A 22,623-nucleotide genomic window follows, 5' to 3' on the forward strand; every position below is an offset into this window, starting at 1 on the left:
TTGTTATGGGCACCGGGCAATGATCACGGTGACTCTTAGTCAGAATCAGAATCAGGATTTATTGTCATGAACAAGTCATGAAATTCGGTCTTTTGCGGCAGCTTCATAGAGTAGACATACAAATTATAACGATCTTATGACATTACTACAAAAAAATAAAAATAATACTGCATGAACCGTAAGGCAGTGTCTTTGGTTCATTGATTATTCAGGAATCTGATGGCGGAGGGGAAGAAGCTGTCCTTGTGCCACTAAGTGCTTGTCTTCAGGCTCCTGTACCTTTTACCTGATGGTAGCAGAGTGAAGGGTGCATGGCCTGGGTGGTGGGAGTCTTTGAGGATAGAGCAGTGGTTCTGAACCTTTTTCTTTCCACTTAAATATTCCCTATGCCATCGGTGCTCTGTGATTAGTAAGGGATTACTTGAGGAGGTATGTGAGTGGAAAGGGAAAGAAAGGTTGAGAATCACTGCTCATTTGTTACTGAAATATTTTGCTTGAGAAAAATTGTCATTGGCCCATTTCCTTTGGAGATAAAAAACCATGCACATAACGAGCCAATTAGGGACGATTAAAATATGGTTTTCAAACTTTTTCTTTCCACCACATACCACCTTAAACAAAGCCTTACTAATCACAGAGCACCTGTGGCATAGGGAATACTTAAAGTGGTGTGTGAGTGGAAAGAAAAAGGTCAAGAGCCACTGGGATGGAGGATGTTTTTTTAAGACACCGCCTCATGTCGATGGAGTGAATTCTGGTGCCTGTGATGTCGTTGGCCAAGTTAACAACCCTCTGGAGTTTATTCTTGTCCTGAGAGTTGGTGCCTCCGTACCAGGCAGTGATGCAACCAGCCAGAATGCTCTCCCCGGTATAAGTTTACGAGAGTCTTCGGTGACGTACCGAACCGCCTCAGACACCTCACAAAGTATAGCTGCTGGCGAGCAAGCGAGCCTTGCTTGTGATTGCATCAGCGTTGAGGCTCCAGGACAGATCCTCGGAGACGTTGACACCCGAGAATTTGAAGTTCCAGTGAATATGATGTTTGCCTGCGGGCAGGCAAACGTTAAAGTACATCACGTATACCACATTTTTAATGCGTGACAATAAAAGAAACCTTGAATAAGAGCCAACATGCTGTTTGCTTTCTTCCCCACCTTTCACCCACCACAGTATTTGTTGCTGAGCACAGATGTCCGATAACCAACAACGTCCACCTTGCTACCTCGAGACAAGAAGTTTTCCTTCACATAGAAATGTGAATTTATGTGCAGTCAGGACAGTGTTTAAGCAGGTTGAATCTATCTGGGAAAACCTTGCCTGAACATTTACAATGAGTTGGCCAAGGGACTGTTATCAATAAAGTTTCTTCTTGTTGCATGCGGCGCTGTCGCGTGCTAATGACGTCAGAGAAGACATTCATTTTTGATGGTCTGATCGCCGTTCGTCCACGCGTTTGTTCCTCCGCGGAAAGAATGAGTTCCCCGAGATTTTGGCGACGGGAGGCCTGCGGGTTGGCCCTGTTCCCAGGGGGGAGAGCGATGGGCTCGGTGGGGGAGACGGAGAGGAAAGGCCAGGCCAGGAGCGAGGTTGGCAGAGGAATGTCCGAGGCGGAGGGGGAGGGCAGCGGTGAAGAGGCCGGCCGGCCGGCGGGCGGGCGGCGGAGCTGCGGTAAGGCAGCGGAGGGGATGTGGGGGCACCCGGGGGCCGGGGAATGGGGGTGCACCGGGGTCTGGGTGGCCTGGGGAATGGGGTGGCCTGGGGAATATGGGGGGCCTGGGGAATGGGGGGGCCTGGGGAATGGGGGGGCCTGGGGAATGGGGTGGCCTGGGGAAATGGGGGTCCTGGGGAATGGGGGGCACCCGGGGGCCGGGGTCTGGGGGGCCTAGGGAATGGGGGGCACCCGGGGGGCACCCGGGGGCCGGGGTCTGGGGGGCCTGGGGAATGGGGGGCCTGGGGAATGGGGGGCCTGGGGAATGGGAGGCCTGTGGAATGGGGGGCCTGGGGAATGGGGGGCCTGGGGAATGGGAGGCCTGGGGAATGGGGGGCCTGGGGAATGGGGGTCCTGGGGAATGGGGGGCACCCGGGGGCCGGGGTCTGGGGGGCACCCGGGGGCTGGGGTCTGGGGGGCACCCGGGGAATGGGGGTGCACCGGGGTCTGGGTGGCCTGGGGAATGGGGGGGCCTGGGGAATGGGGGGGCCTGGGGAATGGGGGGGCCTGGGGAATGGGGGGGCCTGGGGAATGGGGGGGCCTGGGGAATGGGGTGGCCTGGGGAAATGGGGGTCCTGGGGAATGGGGGGCACCCGGGGGCCGGGGTCTGGGGGGCCTAGGGAATGGGGGGCACCCGGGGGGCACCCGGGGGCCGGGGTCTGGGGGGCCTGGGGAATGGGGGGCCTGGGGAATGGGAGGCCTGGGGAATGGGGGGCCTGGGGAATGGGGGTCCTGGGGAATGGGGGGCACCCGGGGTCTGGGGGGCACCCAGGGGCTGGGGTCTGGGGGGCACCCGGGGTCTGGGGGGCACCCGGGGTCTGGGGGGCACCCGGGGTCTGGGGGGCACCCGGGGTCTGGGGGGCACCCGGGATCTGGGGGGCACCCGGGGTCTGGGGGGCACCCGGGGTCTGGGGGGCACCCGGGGTCTGGGGGGCACCCGGGGTCTGGGGGGCACCCGGGGTCTGGGGGGCACCCGGGGTCTGGGGGGCACCCGGGGTCTGGGGGGCACCCGGGGTCTGGGGGGCACCCGGGGTCTGGGGGGCACCCGGGGTCTGGGGGGCACCCGGGGTCTGGGGGGCACCCGGGGTCTGGGGGGCACCCGGGGAATGGGGGGCACCCGGGGAATGGGGGGCACCCGGGGAATGGGGGGCACCCGGGGAATGGGGGGCACCTGGGGCCGGGGTCTGGGGTAGCACCCGGGGCTGGGGTAGCACCCGGGGCTGGGGTAGCACCCGGGGCTGGGGTAGCACCCGGGGCTGGGGTAGCACCCGGGGCTGGGGTAGCACCCGGGGCTGGGGTAGCACCCGGGGCTGGGGTAGCACCCGGGGCTGGGGTAGCACCCGGGGCTGGGGTAGCACCCGGGGCTGGGGTAGCACCCGGGGCTGGGGTAGCACCCGGGGCTGGGGTAGCACCCGGGGCTGGGGTAGCACCCGGGGCTGGGGTAGCACCCGGGGCTGGGGTAGCACCCGGGGCTGGGGTAGCACCCGGGGCTGGGGTAGCACCCGGGGCTGGGGTAGCACCCGGGGCTGGGGTAGCACCCGGGGCTGGGGTAGCACCCGGGGCTGGGGTAGCACCCGGGGCTGGGGTAGCACCCGGGGCTGGGGTAGCACCCGGGGCTGGGGTCTGGGGTGCACATGGGGCCTTGGGGCACCCGGGGGCCGGGAACTGGGGGGAGCCCGGGGTCTGGGGGGAGCCTGGCGAATGAGGGGCACTCGGGGGCGGGGGATGGCGTCACCCACCCGGGGACTGGGGGAGGTAGTAGAAGTAGGGAGACTAGGAAAGGGAATCCAGGGGCAGAGACCTAGGGGAAGGTGTTGGATGGGGGGGGGGAGTGATTGGGATGGGGGACCCAAGGTTGGGGGTCAGGGGTCTTGGAATGGGGGATGGGAGGGGAGACCCAGGACTGATCTGGAGGTCAGGGGAGGTGGGAACTGGGGGAAGAGGATTGGATGGACATGGGGTTTTGGGGGATTGAGGGTAGAGGTCATGAGGAATATAGGAAATCAGGGAAGGGGAAGGACCCAGGTGCTGGGGTCAGCGGGCTGGGATGGGGGTTCAGAGTGTCCGGGCTCAGAGAATAGGGGGTTGGGAACTGAAGGGGGTGGGAAGGACCCAGGGGTTTGTGCGGGGGGGAAACTAGGGTCAGGGAGGTTGGGATGGGTGGGGGGGGTCCAGGAATCTGGGGGATGGGGGGAACCGAGAGAGTGGTTGAGGGAACGGTCTGGGGGGATGAAGTGAGAAGAGATCCAGGGGAAGGGATAGTGGGGATTCTTGGGCTGGGGGATGCAGGACGGAGATCCAGAGTTTGGAGTGTGGAGGTCTCAGGGAGGGGATGGGAGATAGTGGTTATGGGATGGGTGGGGATGTGTGGACTGAAATCACTGATGGGAAATGGAAGGAGGGATGGGGGGGACGGGGGACCAGAAGACAGAAGTTTCTGCATTGCACAGCTTGTTTGCACTTTTTTCTTGTGTACATTTTTCTCTTTTGTATACGTATCTTTTCTTGTATACAGTGGTGATTCTGTATCGCCCGCCGGAGAAAGAATCTCAGGGTTGTATTTGATGTCATGATTGTACTCTGGCAATAAACCTGAACTTTGAACTTTCAGAGGAGGGAAACGGAGATTTGGGGTGGCGGGGGAGATGACGACGAGGGGATGGGGGAAATCGAGGGGAGCAGGAGACAGAATCGGAGGTCAGAGATGGGAAGATGAGATGGAGGGAATGATGAAACTGGGTGAGGGGGAGGAAGAGATAAAATGGGAGATATGTTGGGGGGGAGGGGAGTGGAACAGGGACGAGATGTCAAGGGCCAGAGTTGGTAGAAATGTGTGGGAAGAGAGGAAGGAATGTATGGGAGTAAAAGGGGTAAGGAATTTTTGGGGAGGAGTAAGTGGCAGTGGGGAGAAAATAGACAGGACAATTTTGCTGCGAGGCCAATGTGCAGGTTAATGAATCTATGAGAGGATGAAGGGGAGATGGAAAGGGTGGGGGGGGGCAGATGAACAAGGGTGTATGGTGAAGAAAGGGCATGGATAAGGTGGGGGGAGTGAATTGGAGGGTGGGAGGGAGGGACAGGTGGGAGGATTCACCTTGTCTCTCTGCTGCCTGCCCAGTGTTAATCCTGTAGCGGGCACTATCCTGTGAGCTCATGGCTGCTCAGTACGCCGCAATGGTGTGTAATGCAGTGAAAATATACAAAGCTGGAGAAACTCAGCAGGTCAAACAGTGCCCTTTATATAGCAAAGGTAAAAATACAGAACTGACGTTCTGGGCTTGAGCCCTTTGTCAAGGTAAGGAAAAATGTCAGTAGATGTCAGAGCAAAAGAGAGAGGGGTGGATGCAAAGGCAAGAGGTGATAGGTGGAGAAGGAAGGGAGGAGGTAATGGTGGGGGGGGGGGGGGTGGAGGGGGAGAGAGAGGAGAGCAGATTAGCAGAAACTAGAAAAGTCCATGTTAATGCCATCTGCTTTGTGCTTGTTTGCAGGTGACCCGTCTCCTTGGTAAGGATCCTGGTGCTTTGTGGCTGGCAGTACAACTGCACCCAGGATGGCGTTTGTGGCAACCCCAGGTGCGGTGGTTGATCAGACCACCCTAATGAAGAAGTACCTGCAGTTTGTGGCCGCTTTGACTGATAACAACACGCGTAAGTTCGGCAGCTTTATCGCATCTTGGGGAGAGGCCATTCTGTCTTTGAAGCTATTCTAGTTTTCTGGGACTGAACTATATATATGTTAGTTGCATCTTGACCTGCTATTACTCTTGCCTTGTTAGAGTTTCCACCTTAGAACAAATTTCGAAAGAGTAACATTGTTAAAAGTACCACTTTATTTGATACACAGGCCTATGGGAGGTGTGTCACCTCTGTAGAGTATCAAAGAGCTTCCATACCTACAAATGGATGTGTTTCTACATCCCACCACAATCTGACTTAACCAATCACAAAGCAGTCTTCTCCAGTGTGACAAGCATTACCCTATCAGCATTAAGCCATATTACTACATACACAAATTATCCCCCCTTGCGAGTCACAAGATCTGCGGAACTCTAGTGCAAGATACTCTACTCTTGGTAGAAGTAAAACACGAAAGTGTCCAGACACTGTGATTGCAGAGAAATGGATCAGAGATTAATCCACAGGACTATAAGAGTGGCTGAGAGGATCACTGGAGTCTCCCTTTCCCACCCCTCCAAATTGACCTGATCTTTTGGTTTCGCTGTCTAAAGAAGACTTGCAAAATAAGGGTCGGCATCTTGGGAGGGCATCCGCGGCCCAAATCAGTTATTGTGCCGTCCTCCCCGAGCGTTATTCTGGACATACAAGGAACCTGTTTCTTCCACAACTGGTACACTCGTTGTTCTTTCTCATCCTACTATTCACTCTCAATTATACAAGGCTTAATACCACATGGCGGCCACCAAGGTCAGGTCTTGTGAGATCTTGTTGCTGTTTATTTTGATGCACTGGCCACCCCTGCCTTAGGTGCTATTTTGTGCAGAATCTCTGCAGCCCCCCCCCCCCCCAACGGTGGTGAACCTAATGCCCTTCAATTATATTTGTTCTGACGCCGACTCTGTGCAAAATCATGGAGGACTCCTTCCACCCTGCACACAGCATCTTTCAGCTGCTCCTGTTGGGCAAGAGATGCAGGAGGATCGGAGCCAGCACCACCAGGCTGAGGAACAGCTTCTTCCCACGGGCAATGAGAATGCTGAACGACCAAAGGAACTGCTCACACTAATCCTCTGGGACTCCTGTACAAAGCAATATTTATTTACTGAATTTAAATCACAAATGCAGATCAAAAAGCTATTTTATTTCGCAATTATAAAATCACAGAAAAAATTGCAATGGCAGAAAACCATATTTATTTACTTGTAGAGATGAAATACTTGTCCTGCATATGTTTTGTTTTTCTGTATGTGTGTTATGTCTGGATGTGTGTCCGCATGTTTTGTACCAGGAGAACGCTGTTTCGTTGGCTTGTAAACTTGACTTGAAGTAAAATCACTGTGCTGGAGAAACTCAGAAGGTCAAACAGTGGACTTTATACAGTAAGGATACATAGCCAACATTTTGGGCTTCAGCCCTTCATCTAAACTATAACTAGGTGGGAATTGCTAGGCAGCACACATCATGGGGCCTGTCACTTTTCTAAGGTATTACACTCCTCTCAGCATTCTTTCACAAGGCAGCAAGGCACATGTGGGACTTGATACAAATTGATCGATCTATATCAGATTACACTAGGCAGACCCTTGCTTCCTCAGCCTAGCATCTCAGTTATAATTTTGAAGTTTTGTATTGCTCCATGACAATTTGGGTTTTCCTGATGGCTTTTGGGCTCTTGAGGTGGATACCCCAAAGTACTTCCCTACCACTGAACTCTTGATGTGCAGTTGCTTTGTCAACATTGGAAACACAGTGAGCATTGCAGTAGTTGAATAAAGCCAGTGTTCCATTTTGAGATAAACCAGAAAGTCTGCAGACAGAGGGGTAGAGTGTACTGCTGCAGGAATCCAGGAAGTCACGCAGGATCCGTTGGAAGTCAAAGGATGTTGACCTTTTGGAATTGAACCCTTCATTGGGATTGCGGGAAGACAGGAAGAGGCCTGAATAAAAAGGTAGGGGGAGGAAGTGAGGAGAGAAGGGGAGGAGCACAGGTGAAAGGTGAAATAGGCAATGGGGATTGAGGGCAGGAGGATAGCTCTAATAGGAAGAGGAAGGGAAGGAAAGGAAGCAGAGGGATTAGGGAGAGAGACCAGGGGAGGGGGGGGGGGTTAATGGAAATTGTAGAAGTCACTATTGATGTCGTGGAGTTGGAGAGTGCAGAGATGGAATATAAGGTGTTCCTCCAATTTGCATATGGCCTCAGTTTGGCAGCACGAGGCTGAATGGTGCTGAGGCACTGTTATGCCTATTAGGGCAGACAAGACTGAACTGGCCTCTCTGAGAGTAGGACATCTCTGTTCTGCACTGGGAGCGTCCTTCAATGTGTGCATGTCTCTGGAATGGGACCCAAACAGATGACTTTCCAACTGGGAAAGACTGAGCCATGTGTAAATGGGATTTGCAAAGCAAGCTAATGATTAAATAATAATTTCTGAAATTGCTATTTTTTTTGATTCTGTGGTATATAATTGTGAAGTAAAATAGCTTTTTGATCTGCATTTGTGATTTAAATTCAGTTTACTCCAATTTCTGCTTGAAGGTGGCCCAGTTAGCATACTGGTTAGAGCAACACTGTTACAGTATTCAGATTTGAACACTGTAAATAACCCAACACTCTTCACCGTGCGGGAAAATGCAGTGCATGAGGCAAACGATCTGGATGTGGGCTGCATGAATTTAAACTGCACTGATTAAACCAAAGCCACAACCCTCTATATGTATTCTTGGAACCTTTCAGCTGCTCCTTGTAACCAAGAGGAAGCTTCCTGGTGATATTACCATGGCAACGTACTTAAGGGGTTAAGTACGGGGTTCAGATTTGGCGCAGTCTGTAAGGAGATTGTACGTTCTCCCCATGTCTGTGTGGGTTTCCTCCGGGGGCTCTTGTTTCCTCCACCTTCAAAATGTATGGGATTTGTAGGTCAATTGGGTGGCACGGCCGGAATGGGCTGTTACTGTGTGTGTCTAAATTTCAGAATTGCTTTGAATCCTCTGGCCAGCAGTGCTGCACTGATTTCTCCAATGTGACCTGTAGTCCTCTTGACTCTGAACGAAGACTGTCATGTGAACAAGAGGGGAATGCTGGACTGGTCTCATACAGTGAGGACAAGTCCAGAAATGGGAGCAGAAGTTTCAGCTTAGACACTGGAAAGGAGGGGTTGGTGAGCTGAAAGTTTGACAAGTCTCCGATTTTGTATCAAGTATTTCCAAGTGGTCCAATGCAGATTGATCTCCATTAGGTAGCAGTATAAAATGGGCGGTAGATGCCTTGTTATGGTTTCTCTCTTTCTCTTTTCCTTCGACTCTGCAATACCACCTGCCATGAAGTTGCCCATCACAAACCTCTATTTTTTAAACCCTTTCTTGCAGTTCCTTCCCTGGACCAAGGAAGTGTTTGACCTCTGTATCTTGATCTTCTGGGCTGGTCTTGGTTTTGGCATGGATGGATTGCAGCTTTCTGCTTGTAACTGAAGTGATATTGGTCAGACCCACAGATGTCTGTGGTCAGCAGATTAGTGAGGTATTTACCACTGTAATCTCAACAACACTGGCACATTACCAATCCTCCCCTTAAGTACGTTGCCGTGGTAATATTACCAGGAAGCTTCCTCTTGGTTACAAGGAGCAGCTGAAAGGTTCCAAGAATAAATATAGAGGGTTGTGGCTTTGGTTTAATCAGTGCAGTTTAAATTCATGCAGCCCACATCCAGATCGTTTGCCTCATGCACTGCATTTTCCCGCACGGTGAAGAGTGTTGGGTTATTTACAGTAAAGACACAAAAATGCTAGAGAAACAGCAGGCCCCGCAGCATCCGCAGGAGGTAAGGGTCTACCGCTGCGTGACCTGCTGAGTGTATTTACAAAAATCACAGCATCTGCAGACTTTCTTGTTTCACTTGGGTTATTTACATATGGGTCTAGCTCTCCTTACTTTACCTGCTTGGACCTGAGTTTGACTACCAATCTGCTTCACGTGTCACTGTAAAGCAACTGGAGTCATAGAATCTCAAGTCAAGTTTATTGTCATCTGATTGCTCAAGTACAACCTGATGGAACAGTGTTCTCTGGTCCTCAGTACAAAACATGCAGACGCACAATCAGACATAACACACATGCGGACAAATAATACATATGCAAGACAAATATTAATCTATATAAATAAATATTGTTTTATGAATATGAGAGTTTCGGAGGGCTAGTATGAGCAGTTCCTTTGGTCATTCTTCATTCTCACTGCCACTGGGAAGAAGCTGTTCCTCAGCCTGGTGGTGCTGGCTCTGTTACCCGGCATCTCTTCCCTGACAGGAGCAGCTGAAAGATGCCGTGTGCAGGGTGGAAGGGGGCCTCAATGATTTAGTGTGCCCTCTTCTACTGCACTGAACAGGCCCTTCGGCCCAACTCATCCATGCTGGTCAAGATGGCATTCTGGGCTAGTCCCATTTGCCTGCATTTGGTCCATATCTTTCTAAACCTTTCCTATGCACAAATCTGTCCAAATGTCTTTTGAACTTTGAAATTGCTTGCTTCGACAGTTTGTTCTGACTGCTTGTTCCTGATACGGACCTCTCTCTGTGAGAAAGTTCCCTCTCTAATCTTTCTCCTCTCATCGTAAACCAGTGCCCTCTATTTCTAGAATTGTCTACCTTGAAAATTTACTTTATCCAGAAAACCTCTAAAAGATCATACCCCCTGGACACGAGGAAATAAAGACCCAGCCTATCCAACATCTTCCCTCAAACTCAAGCATTCCAGTCCTGGTGCATCTCCTCTTCACCCTCTCCAACTGATTGAAGTCCTCCTCCAAATGCAAATAAAACACATTCTGGTTATTTTGTTGCTCACTTTATCTTTGTACCCTCCCCGTGGTGAAAACAGCCTTTATGTATGTGAAGTAAAATACGAAAGTCTTCAGACACTGTGGTTGAAGTGAAAACATAATGCTGGAGAAACTCAGCAGGTCAAACAGTGTCCTCTATAGAACAAAGATACATAACCAACGTTTCAAGCTTGAGCCCTTTGTCAATATCTGAAAAGCATGTGGGCCTGCTGAGTTTCTCCAGCATTGTATTTTTACTTCATATATGTGAAGTCCCCTCAAGGCTGGGACCATTCCAGCACTCCACCTCCACACATTCTCCATGATATCCTTCCTAACATTTGGTGCCAATTATTGGACGCCAGCAGTGGAGGAACCAGTCACATCTGTAGCTTTATTGCTTTTTGACCTCTGTCCGTAACAATCCCTGTACTTTGTATCAAATGGGAATGGGTTAATGGAATTGAAGCTATCTGACATTAGATATTGAAATGATGGCAGAATCTGTTGTTTTGAGATTAAAAACCTCTCGGCTTCTATTGAGAGAGTGATTCAGAACTTAAACAGAAGCAAAATGATGGAGATAAATTTCTGGAGCCCTTGAGACTGTTTAGAAAGTGGCTGTTTGTGTTTGAGTATGTTAATGTGTGCATGTATTTGTGTGCGTGAGAGAGGGAGGGAGAGTGAGTATGTGAATGGTGATGCTACTTTCTAATACGGGCGATGTTAGTAAAACTGATAAGATCTGATTGCTTCTGTTGAACTTTTAATATCAAAAGCAAAGTTGTCCTTGTGTTTCAGATCTAACGGAATTTTCTTTTGTTTTCTTCAGCCGATGAAACCAAACTAAAAATGATGCAGGAAGTCAGTGAAAACTTTGAAGTAAGTTTCCAAATGGAATGATTTTCTGTGTGAACTTAAAATAGCTTGTGACTCTTGTGGCATTGGAACGTGTCCTTTAGTTCATATGGATGCTGGTGACCTGCTGAGTTTCTCCAGCACTTTTGTGTCCTGTTGATTTTTTTTCAGTTTCCAAGCAAAATCTGTACCTTGTTTTTTTTCTAGAATGTCACCACTTCACCACAGTACTCAACTTTCCTCGAGCACATCATTCCTCGGTTCCTTACATTCCTGCAAGATGGGGAAGTTCAGTTCCTTCAGGAGAAGTCTGCCCAGGTATGTGGCAGAACTGCCTCACAGGATTTACTCTGAGCAGCAGCACATTGTGCTTATAGGGGCAAAATATAATGTGTTCGTTCAGTTCATTTGGGGGGGAGCGGGGGGCGGGGGAACTTTCTTCCAGGAGATACATGATGTGGTACTGTATAATCCATGGCAAAACAATCTGTTTAATAAACAAACTTTTTAATTTGAAATAATTACAATTGCCTGTTTTGTTTAAGCCATGAAGTGCTCACTAATAGTTTGTGTGGTAATGTCCCTCCTCAAATAGTAAGAAGAATTGTGGATGGTCTTAATGAACTTTAGATGGCTGATGGAGTGCAACAAATCCATATTTTAAGCATTTTATCTTGATACTTTTTAAGATTGTGTAGTGTTCCAGCACTGGTACATGGGAGCAGTCTGAAGTTTTTGCTCTTAAGAATTTGCTTGAGTTTGTTGAGTTTTCCAATTATATTGTCAAAGTGTAGGGTTGGGCTCTTGCAAGGTTAAGACAGTTGCCTTGCGCTTCCCTGTGGTAACTGAGCAGTTACTGCAACCTCAGCCTGTGGCTGTATCCATCAGCTATTTCTCCTTGTACACCCATTGCAAAGAAGCATCCTCCAGTGTTAATCATCCAAAGTTCCTTTACTTGTCATGGAATAATGCATAAAAATGTAATGTACATAATAGCTTTAACTTGTTTAAGGGAGGGTTTCCATGAGCTTTGCTTGTTTCCCCTAACACTAAGGGAAAGAGAGTAAGCAAAAAGAAAGTCCCTTCAGAGACACTGAGTGTCTACGGATTTGCCTCCAGCACAGATTCCTGTTCAAACCCTGAGCTCCATCGACGCAATCCGGAAGACTTCAACACCCAAGGCCCTTCAAGAGCCCTTCTTGGCATCAGCACCCTCTAGAATCCTGCTTCTGATACTTGGTTCCCATGAGCCAGCTTCCAGCAGCCCGCAGGCTGTGTGGGTCCTTTGATTGCAGGCCGTCAGCAGCCCACAGCCTGTGCGAGTCCTCTGACCACAGGTCACCAATTCCCCACAACCTGTGGGTGTCTTTCAGCCGCTGAGCTCCAGGCTGGTTCGTTGCTGTAGTCACCGTCCTGTAGGTATGCTTCTCAGGCTTCTTCTCAATGGGAGGGGGTAGGGGGAGGTGTTTTTCCTGTTTCTGGTGCCCTGTGCTGGTCCTCTACATATCTCCTACATATAACCACTTGGAAAATTGTAGTTGAAAGTTTCAATTCAATTGACCTACTTGTGGACTTTAAAGTGTCAAACAATAATTTCCCCATAATTTGTTCAGAATTTCCAAACTATAAACCCAAGGTAGCATTTTACTTGTAAGGCTGTTGTGCTCGTAATTTCTGCGCATTTTAACTTTAACACACAAATTGTATATTTCCAGCAAGTTCGAAAACTCGTCCTTGAAATTATTCACAGAATTCCAACAAATGAGCATTTGCGTTCCCACACAAAAAATATTTTGTCAGTGATGTTTCGATTTTTGGAGGTAAGTTTTCAACATTTTCTTTGCTTTTTTTATTGTTTTCAGTTGGTGTATGTTTACAGTGGGTAAAACAATCTGCAAGTTTGAAAACTCATCCTTGAAATTATTCACAAAATTCTAACAAATAATTGTTTTTACAGAGTGTTTTTGCTACAACCATAATAGAAATATTGGGGCTCTGTAAAGTTATTGGCTGAGGAATAAATATAGGGGAGGATGACAGCAGTGAGATTTAACATTCCCCCTCTTCCTGTATTGTCAAAATGATCAGTTAGGTTTAGTTTGACTGTATCATTGCAAAGTAGCACCTCTGACATTAGCACTCTTTCAGTTCTGCACTGGACGTGTCAATTAGAAGTCCTCCAGGAGCCGGAATGGGATTTGACCCAGTGGCGCCTCTGACTCAGAACGAGGAGCCTGGATACAATACTTTGCTGGGATGCAAGGACACCAGTAAAAGCAAAGCAGCAACAAATGAGGGGAATCCCATTATGCCATTACCTGAGGAATACCATTATACCATTACATGAGGAATACCATTAATCCATTACCTGAGGGGAATACCATTATACCATAACCTGAGGAATACCATTATACCTGAGGAAATAAATGGCACAGCTCAGTAAAGAAGTGCTGCGTTTAAGAATACTAGTTTAGAGATAAGACCAGTGAATAGGCTGTAAACCATTGATGCTATTGATTTTTAGACCCCGACTCCTTGTTCCTACTTGTACCACATAAATTTGGCTCCATTGCAGACAAATTGTATATTTCCTGCAAGTTTGAAAACTCATTCTTGAAATTATTCATAGAATTCCAACAAATGAGCATTTGCGTTCTCACACAAAAATCATTTTGTCAGTGACGTTTTGATTTTTGGAACAAAGTTTTCAACATTTTCTTTGCTTCTTTAGTGTTTTCAGTTGGTGCATTTTAACAGCGGGGCAAAAAGAATCCCCCCCACACCAACGCCCTTACTTCCCCCGTCTCTCCATTCCCTGTCTCCTTTCACACAGACATGATAAATTCTACGCAAACCCTTATCACATCGAATGAATACTTTTTGTTGGTCTGGATTCCTCCCCATTGTTTGAATTCTGAGACTTTCTGATATATCCTGCTTCTGCCCTTTCTGATTTTTGTTTTCCCACTTGAAGAAGGGCTCAGGCCCAAAATATCAGCAATGTAGATGTTGAAAAGTCCACCCGAGTTCCTGCAGCATTTTGATGTTTTTACTGCAATCACAGCATCTGCAGCCAATCGTGTTTCACTCAGACCAAAAAAAACTCTCAGTCTTAAATATATTGTAAAACTCCTGTTATCCAACACCTATAGGGATTGGTAGACGCTGGCTAAGTGAATTTGCTGGTTGCTTGAGACTGCTTGTTTCATGGATTGCTTAGGGTACTAATTTTAAACTTTTGTATTTGTTACCTATTTATTTTCCACTTTTTTTGCTGGTTGCTTGAATTCCAGATAATGAGGATTTTACTGTACTTTACAATTTAGCCATTATTAGTCTTGTGAATGGAACATTTTGAAGATTTTGCCTGAGGGAAGAAATCCTTCCTTGTATCTTCTTTAAGCAGACAATCTTCAATTTCTAATTCTAGTTTCTAGTTTCCTCTGTCAAGAAAACCTCTTGGCCTATACTTTGTTGAACCCTCTCACAATCTTTTGCTTCCCTGGTGTCTTCCCTGCTCTTGAATTCAATCCCTCCAGCAATGAAGGCCAGAATTCCATTGCCACCTTGATTACTCGGAGCACCTACAAAACAACCTTTTGTGATTCATGCACAAGCACTCCCAAGTCCCTGTGTGCAACTGCATGCTTCGATCGACTTCTCAACCTCTCACACCTTCTGCCCTATCCCTCTGGGCTCTTCTCCTAGCTCCTTCCCCCCCCCCCCCCCCCCCACTTGCATGTATATCACTCTTCCCTCCAGACTTGTTAAAGGGTTCAGCCGTGAAATACTGACCCACCATTTCCACCTGCAAGTGGTTTGGGTGACATGGTTACTCATTGCTGCAGCTCCTGTTTGATCCTGACCTCTGGTGCTGTCTCTCTGTGAACTTTGCCCGTTCTCACTGCCTGGAGTTCTTCAGGCACTCTGGAATTCACCCACATCGCAAAGATGTGAAGGTCGGCAGGCTGATTAGTCACTGTCAATTGTGCCTGGTGTGGATGGTTGCTGGGAGAATTAAGGGGATAGAAGGAGATGAGCAGGTACATGAGGAACAGGTTACAGGGAAATATAGGGGAATGGAATGAAGGGCAGACCTATTAAGAACCTGGACAGACTCAATGGACCAAATGTCATAAAACATAAAGTAATGTGAAGGTGCCCTATTCGAGCTCAAAATGGATCAACTAGCCATGGTGTTAAACTGCAAATATTTTATGATAATTATGGATCATACATCCAGTGCTGTCTGTACGGAGTTTGTACGTTCTCCCCGCGACCTGCATGGGTTTCCTCTGGACGCTCCGGTTTCCTGCCACCCTCCAAAACTTGTAGGGCTTTTTTAGGTTAATTGGGATATTTGGGTGGCACTAGCTCCTGGACAAGGGAGGGCCTGTTATTACAACTAAATTTTAAATATTTAACCAAAGGATTTGCATCTGGCACTATCTGGAAGGAGTTTGTGTGTTCTTCCCGTGTCTGCGCAGGTTTCCTCCGGGTGCTCCTGTTTCTTCCCACGTTTCAAAATGTACCTGGCTTGTAAATTAATTTGGATATTTGGGCGACACGGGCTTGTGGGCTGGAAGGGCCTGTTACTGTATATCTAAATTTTAAATGTTTCGACAAAGGAGAGTGCAGTGGAAGAATTAAAATCTGTGTTGATGGTTGAATGTTGAAAGTGATGTTGCCCTTACTGTGTTTTAGGTTGAGAATGAGGAGAATGTTCTCATTTGCCTCCGCATCATCATTGAGCTGCACAAACAGTTCAGGCCCCCAATCACGCAGGAAGTAAGTGTCCTCGATTTATAAAAAAAAAACCAGAATGTACAGGTGTCGATGAGATTTTGCATTGTGTCTTATACTCCTGTGTTTGTTCATCCACGGGAGTGCATGCGGCTTGTCTGTTCCAATGGCCACTGAAATGGGCGCTTTTGCTAGGCTGCTTTGGAGAGGAGTCTCAAGTCATGCATGGGCCAGATCAGAGGAGGACTCTCCATTTCCTTCCCTCAATAAACAAAGTGGCTTTTTGTGAGAAATCTGGTGGTGTCATGGTAATGGGTATTGATAGCAGCCTTTAATTAAATTTCTCAGCTTCTCTAGTGAGATTCAAGCTTGTGTTCCTGAATCAATGGTCCCTTTGATACTGGTCGAGTAACTCAGCCACCATGTTTCACAGTTTTTAAAAATAATTCGATTCATGAAGTTAGTTTTTTTTCTAATGCTTAAAAGTTCATTTTAAACCTTATACATTAACTGATGGTTTCTAATTCATTTTGGATTCTGAGAACATAAGAAATAGGAGCAGAAATCTGCCATCCAACTAGAGGATAATGCAAGAATGGTATCAGTGTAAATTGGGGAGGGCATGTGATCAAAAGGATCTAGAGTAAGATCACGGCTAATCTGGGTGTGGACTCAGCTCCACTTACCTATCTGTTCCCCATTATCCTCAAATCCCCTACTATGCAAAAACAAAATCTATCTGTGTCTTAATGATGTAGCCTCTACTGCTTCATTGGGCAGAGAATTCCATAGATTCACTACTCTCCTCATCTCTGTCTTAAATCTACTCCCCTGCATCTTGAGGCAGTGTCTCTGGTTCTAGTCTCACTTGCCTGTGCAAACAACCCCACAGCTTCTATCTGGTCAGCATGCTTAGTGCAGGGGTTAGTGACCAGGGTTCAAATCTGCCACTGTCTGTAAGGAGTTTGAATGTGTGGGCTTTCTCCAGGTGCTCTGGTTTCCTCCCATCCTTCACAATGTACAGGGTTGGTAGGTTAATTGGGCGGTACAGGCTTCACAGGCCGGGAGGGCCTTCTACTGTGGTATGTCGTTAAAAATGGGGAAAAAGAGATTCCTTTCAAAATTTTGTTTGTTTTTATAAGATCCTGCCCCATCTAAACTTATTGGAGTTCAGTCCTGGGCTTCTCTCCTCCTGAACTAATCTCATCTCGGATCGTCTTTCAAGAATACAGCTATAAAGCGAGCATGATTTTTCTAATGCAGTGTTATTGTTTTTAAATATACAGATTCACCACTTCCTTGATTTTGTGAAGCAGATTTACAATGATCTCCCAAAAGTTGTGGTAGGTATTGTGCTAGGGGTTATTCAGTCACATCTCTTAGCATCTGTCCAAGCAAAATCCCTAATGTTATGATCTTCCTTGTAGACACGATACTTTGAAAAGCCCCAAGCTATTGCTGACAACACTGTTCCTTCCCCAGAGATGGTGGGCATGATCACTCAGGTTGCAGTCAAGACCAATCCCGAGCGAGAGGACAGTGAATCGAGAACAGTAAGCTACCCTGACAAGTTTTATGTTGTCTTTCATTTTGACAAGTAGATCCCAGACCCAGAGTCTCTCTCTTGACTGGCTGCAGACTGTTTGAAAGGAGCATGGCAATTTTAATCTGTGTTTTTAAAAGTCTCAGGATACTTTAATTTCTGAAGGAGATACACAAAATGGAATAGGTAGGCTGATCAAATTAGTGTCGTCAGACTAAGTTGCCTACATTTGCCATTTCTTGTGTTATCTTCAGTCTTTTGCACTAAATCAATCTCTCTGTGTCACTTAAATAAATAAATGAATCTTTCTCCTTAATCCAGCAAAATTCTGATACTTCATTATGCCCTTGTGTAGAAATCCTGATGATTTGGCTCTGATCTCCGAGCTCGTGTTTAAACCCACTGGGGCCCTGTTTCAGATTTATTGTCAGAGGACATACATGACATCACATACAAACCTGAGATTCTTTTTCCTGTGGGACAGACAGAATTACCACTTATTGGTAGTAAAAAAATAATTACTCAGTGTGCACTTGTAAATAAATAAAGAAATGTAAGCAAATTGCACAATACAGAGTGAGAAAATAACCATTAAAATGCAGAAGTACGAGTCCTTAAACGAGTCCCTGATTGAGTTTGTAGTTGAGGAGTCTGATGGTGGAGGGGGAGCAGCTGTTCCTGAACCTGGTGGGGCGAGTCTTGTGGCACCGACACCTCTTTCCTGATGGTAGCAGCGAGAACAGAGCTTGTGCTGGTTGGTGTGGATCCTTGATGATTGCTGCTGCTCTCCAATCGACATTGTTCTCTATAGATCAGTGGTTCCCAACCTTTTTCTTCCAACTCACATACCACTTTAAGTATTCTCTATGTCATCGGTGCTCTGTGATTAGTAAGTGATTGCTTAAGGTGGGATGTGAGTGGGAAGGGAAAGTTGAGAACCACTGCTCTAGACCCAATTGTTACTGGAATATTTTGCTTGAGAAAAATGGTCATTGGCCCATTTCCTTTGGAGTTATGAAACGTGCACATAATGAATCAATGAGGCACGATTAAAACAGTGGTTTTCAAATTTATTTCTTTCACCCACCTACCACCTTAAGCAATCCCTTACTAATCACAAAGCACCTATGGCATAGGGATTACTTAAAGTGGTATGTGAGTTGGAAGAAAAAGGTTGAGAGCCACTGCTATAGATATTCACCTCCCCACCTTTGATCTCCCAATGATCACTGGATTGTACACCTCTGGTTTTCCCTTCCTGAAGTCAACAATCAGCTCCTTGAGTTTGGTGACTTTGAGTCCGAGGCTTTCAGTGGTCACTTCATTCCAAATGGGGCCCTGTTTCCTGAGGTCCTTTTTGAACTCACTTGGGCCCTTTTCTGGTTGACTAGCAAACTTATTCCTTAATAACATCTGAAAAGAAGCTCATTAAAAATGTGTTGGTAGGAATATTATGCAATATTTTTGAAAATCTGTCAGTCTGGGTGCCACCAAATTTCCATTCCACTCTCCAGCAGAGTAAATTTCAGGGGCTTAATTTTCTCCCCCCTAAAAAAATTAGTTTTAATGGCCATTGGTGTTCTTGTGGTATCAGCTCCGTGTCAGGTGTTGGGGAAATGATTTTACTTTCTGTTTAGTTCAATGAGAGATCCATTCCTTATAAAGTGTTTGTCTTTCAGCACACTGTAATTCCCAGAGGCTCCCTTTCACTCAAGGTGCTGGCGGAACTGCCAATCATCGTCGTTCTTATGTACCAGGTAATTCACTACTGCTTTCTGTTTTTGTGCATGGAACATCCTTTTCTGAACAGGATTACAATTCTACGGGCGGCACGGTTAACGTAGTGGTTAGCGCACTGCTGCTCCAGCGCCAGTGACTGGGGTTCGAATCCCACACTGGAAGGAGTTTGTACGTTCTCCCTGTGTCTGCATGGGTTTTCTCCAGGGGCTCCGATTTCCTTCCACCATTTGAATCGTACCAGGGAGTGTAGGTTAATTGGCTGTAAATTATTGTGCTGTAAGTCTAAATTTAAAATTTAATCTAAAACAATTTAATTATTCAACCTGGCATCCTGTTGCAATTTCTTGTGGTTCTTGCTATTTTTTCACTCTTCTCACTGCCCCCCCCCCAAAAAAAAACTCCAGTGAGGACAGCAGAGTCCTTGTGCAGGGAGCCCCAGCACGGATCTGCCTGTGTTGCCTTCAACTGGTAGAATCCTTCAAAAATACCCTTCTCCTTCACGATGGGAGGCCGTTCATTTTCAGGATTAAAACACAAAATTCTTCAGATTGAAGTAAAAACACGACGCTGGAGAAACTCAGCAGGCCAAACAGTGTCCTTTATATAACAAAGATAAAGACACAGAACCAAAGTTTAAGGAATAAGCTCACAGTTTGATGAAGGGCTCCAGCCCCTAAACTAAGCAGAGTCCTGGTGGGGGGGGGCCATGGTGAAAGAAGATTGAGAATGGCTGGGCTGGAGGACATTGATTGAAGATTTAAGAGGTCTGAGGAGCACCTTCGTCCCACAGAAGGTTGTGGGGGTGTGGAACGAGCTGCCAGAGGAAGTGGTGGAGGTGGGGGGCGGGGGGGGAAGTGTAATGATTAAAAAAAACTTGTAAGCAGTTAAATGGATAGGAAAGGTGTAGAGGGAACCTGACCCAAAACATTGAGGGGCCATCTCTCCAAAGAAGCTTCCTGACCCACTGAATCCCTCCAGCCTCCCTTTGTTCACTCTTGTTATCGATCTATTTATTTCTCAGTGGCTGGCAGGGGTATAAAGCATATTTTCAGGTGATTTGATTGATGGATTAAAATAACCAAGGCAATTTGTTATCTTAATGCCAAGCATTGGTCCAAAATGTAGCAATTTTCCTGTTTCATTTCAGCTGTACAAACAGAGTATACACAACGTTGTGTCTGAATTCGTCCCCTTAATAATGAGTACAATTATGCTGCAGGTCACACCTCAAGCAAGGTAAGCGATTCTCCTCTAGATGGTGCTGTAGACTGCAGGGTCATCGTTTCGTCCAAATTCATGCTTCGTCTCAAACCATCTGGTTAATATAATTTTGTGGAGCAGACGGCTGACGAAGGTTTTGACGGATGCAATATACAGTAAAATCTCTGTTATCTAGAATTCAAGCATCTGGTAAAAAATTAAATGGGTAAAAAATATGGAAGTTTAAAATTAGCACACCTTGCCATTCACATAACTCGCAATCTCAAGCAACCGGGAAATTCACTTGTCCGGCATCTACCAATTCCCATGGGTGCCGGATAGCAGGGATTTTACAGTATAATCATCCAAGTGATTTAACCAGAAGTCTGACTTGTTCATTTGCAGAATTAGAGTAGCCCTTTTCATTGTTCAGTGGCTGACTAAAAAATCTGCGGTGGCTGTCGTTTTTTTGGAGGATAATGTTACTGCTTCTATCCAGGCTTGAACCATCTTTGTTCCTAGTGATAAGAAGAACCAAAGCACACACAGGGGGACCTGGAAAATATAGCTTTGGAAATCTTCAGACTAGAGGCTCAGACATTCTCTTTCCTTGTCTGTTCCTGCCAACTCAATCTATCCTTTTTTGCTCAATTTCATTTGATGATGGTTAATGGAAATTGTATCAAAGAGAACCCTTGCAGTTGCTGCTCTGACATCTCCTTCTGGATCTTTGTGCCATCTCTGTGGTTCAGAAGGACAAGGGCATCAGGCACAACAATAACACAACTCACTGTTTCCCCTTCAAGTCAAAATATGTAAACAGTGGGAAGATGTCACTGGTTTGTCATCAGTGGGTTCGACATTGTGGAGCTTACTTCCGAACAGCCCCTTGGGGGCTGCATCAGTGGGATTGGCGCAATTAAAGAAGATGGCTCCATCACATTCTAAAGGCAGTGGGGTGACAAGAAACGCTGGTCTTTATAGTATTGCTTACGTTCTAACAAGAGAATTGATCACTCCATTACAGGAAGGATGTGGAGACTGTGGAAGGGGAAACATTGTATCTTTCCTTAAATGGGGGTGTGATGGGTCCTTCAGTCTGTTGGCTTCCTTTCCTGGGCAACAGGAGATATAGATGAAGTCCATGGAGGGGTGGGGTTGGTTGATATTCTGAGCTGTGTTCACTACTTTCTGCATCTTCTTCCGAAGACCGGGCAAATCTTTAGGAGCTTGAGAAGGATTAATGAATTAGGAAAGCATTTGGTAATTAAGGTGGTGTTAATAAATGAGACTTGCAAAATCAGTCCTTAGAGTCAGGACTCTGTTTATATTGAGCAGGTGAGTGAATGGATGCTGGGGTTCCCAGTGCGTTTGTTTGCATTGGTGGCTCACAAAATGGATGTATGGATTGTTGCATTCTTCGAAGGAGATTCATTGATGGTTGACAACTGATGTTTCAAGAAATGCAAGTGTAGAAATCAAGATATTGCTATAAAAATAGAAAATGCTAGAAGTACTCAGCAATTGGGTAGCATCTCTGGAGAAAGAAACAAAATGACAGTTCAGTCAGTCAAGACATTTACGTCGTTTCACACGTTGAACATCTGCAGTTTTTCCTTTCCTACACTTCCCAAGGAGGTTGACAAAAAAAATTATAGAAGACCCTTTCCATCCAGCACACTGTATCTTTGATCTCCTCTCATCAGGAAGGAGACACAGGAGCGTCAAAATCAGGACTGCCAGGCTGGGAAATAACTTCTAATAAAAACACAGAAATGCTGCAGGAACTCAGCGGATCTCGCAGCCACTCGCAAATTGAAGGAGCAATGCCACGTATTCCATCTGGGCACTCTTCAGCTGGATGGCAGTAACATTGACCTCTGGTTTCTGTTAGGACCCCCCCTTCCATCTTTCGAATGTCTCCTTTCCCTCCCCTTCCCCTCCCCCCTTCCCCTCCTCCCTCCCTCCCTCCCTCCCTCCCTCCCTCCCCCCCTCTCTCTCTCTCTTTTCCTCTCCCCCCCTCCCTCTTTCCCCCTTTTCCCTCTGTTTCCTTTCACAGAGCCAATAAGCTGGGAGACTTGCTGAGTTCCTTATTTCGTTTTTTACTGGGAAATAGCTTCTTCCTGCATGCTGTGAGATTGATGAATGGCATCCTGTAACTGAGTAAATTATTCCAAAATGTGATTATTATGTGCTGGGTACTGTACACTGTGACCTTGAGAAATACTGTTCCAACTGGTTGTATATGTACAATATAATGAACATTATATTGTACCGCACAGATGGCAGTCTCTTCAATCTGAGGCGCCTGCAAGCTCACACCAAGACACAAGAGCAACTT

At 46.9% G+C, this 22,623-nt stretch overlaps 2 protein-coding genes across 5 annotated transcripts in view; both read left to right on the forward strand.

Moving 5' to 3' along the window:
* Positions 1 to 1,629: 1,629 nt before the first annotated feature.
* Positions 1,630 to 22,623, forward strand: part of trrap (transformation/transcription domain-associated protein) — a 228,147-nt gene continuing 207,153 nt past the window's right edge. For all 4 annotated transcript variants that reach the window (XM_069906478.1, XM_069906479.1, XM_069906482.1 and 1 more), the window contains exons 1-10: positions 1,630 to 1,668; positions 5,197 to 5,355; positions 11,031 to 11,080; positions 11,264 to 11,374; positions 12,772 to 12,876; positions 15,761 to 15,844; positions 17,086 to 17,142; positions 17,227 to 17,352; positions 19,022 to 19,099; positions 20,230 to 20,318. In XM_069906478.1, the coding sequence (XP_069762579.1) occupies positions 5,259 to 5,355; positions 11,031 to 11,080; positions 11,264 to 11,374; positions 12,772 to 12,876; positions 15,761 to 15,844; positions 17,086 to 17,142; positions 17,227 to 17,352; positions 19,022 to 19,099; positions 20,230 to 20,318 (797 nt within the window). In that variant the 5' untranslated portion in view covers positions 1,630 to 1,668; positions 5,197 to 5,258. The remainder of the gene's footprint in view (positions 1,669 to 5,196; positions 5,356 to 11,030; positions 11,081 to 11,263; positions 11,375 to 12,771; positions 12,877 to 15,760; positions 15,845 to 17,085; positions 17,143 to 17,226; positions 17,353 to 19,021; positions 19,100 to 20,229; positions 20,319 to 22,623) is intronic.
* On the forward strand, positions 1,890 to 3,413 carry LOC138746568 (uncharacterized). The gene has a single exon (XM_069904857.1). It carries the CDS (start codon positions 1,890 to 1,892, stop codon positions 3,411 to 3,413), a length of 1,524 nt encoding a protein of 507 aa, XP_069760958.1.

Source organism: Narcine bancroftii, chromosome 12, assembly GCF_036971445.1.
Source record: "Narcine bancroftii isolate sNarBan1 chromosome 12, sNarBan1.hap1, whole genome shotgun sequence".
Taxonomy (NCBI): domain Eukaryota; kingdom Metazoa; phylum Chordata; class Chondrichthyes; order Torpediniformes; family Narcinidae; genus Narcine; species Narcine bancroftii.

What these genes read in the sequence shown, in the direction of transcription:
- LOC138746568 (XM_069904857.1), top strand. Translation starts at nt 1,890, where the DNA reads ATGGGGGGCACCCGGGGGGCACCCGGGGGCCGGGGTCTGGGGGGCCTG.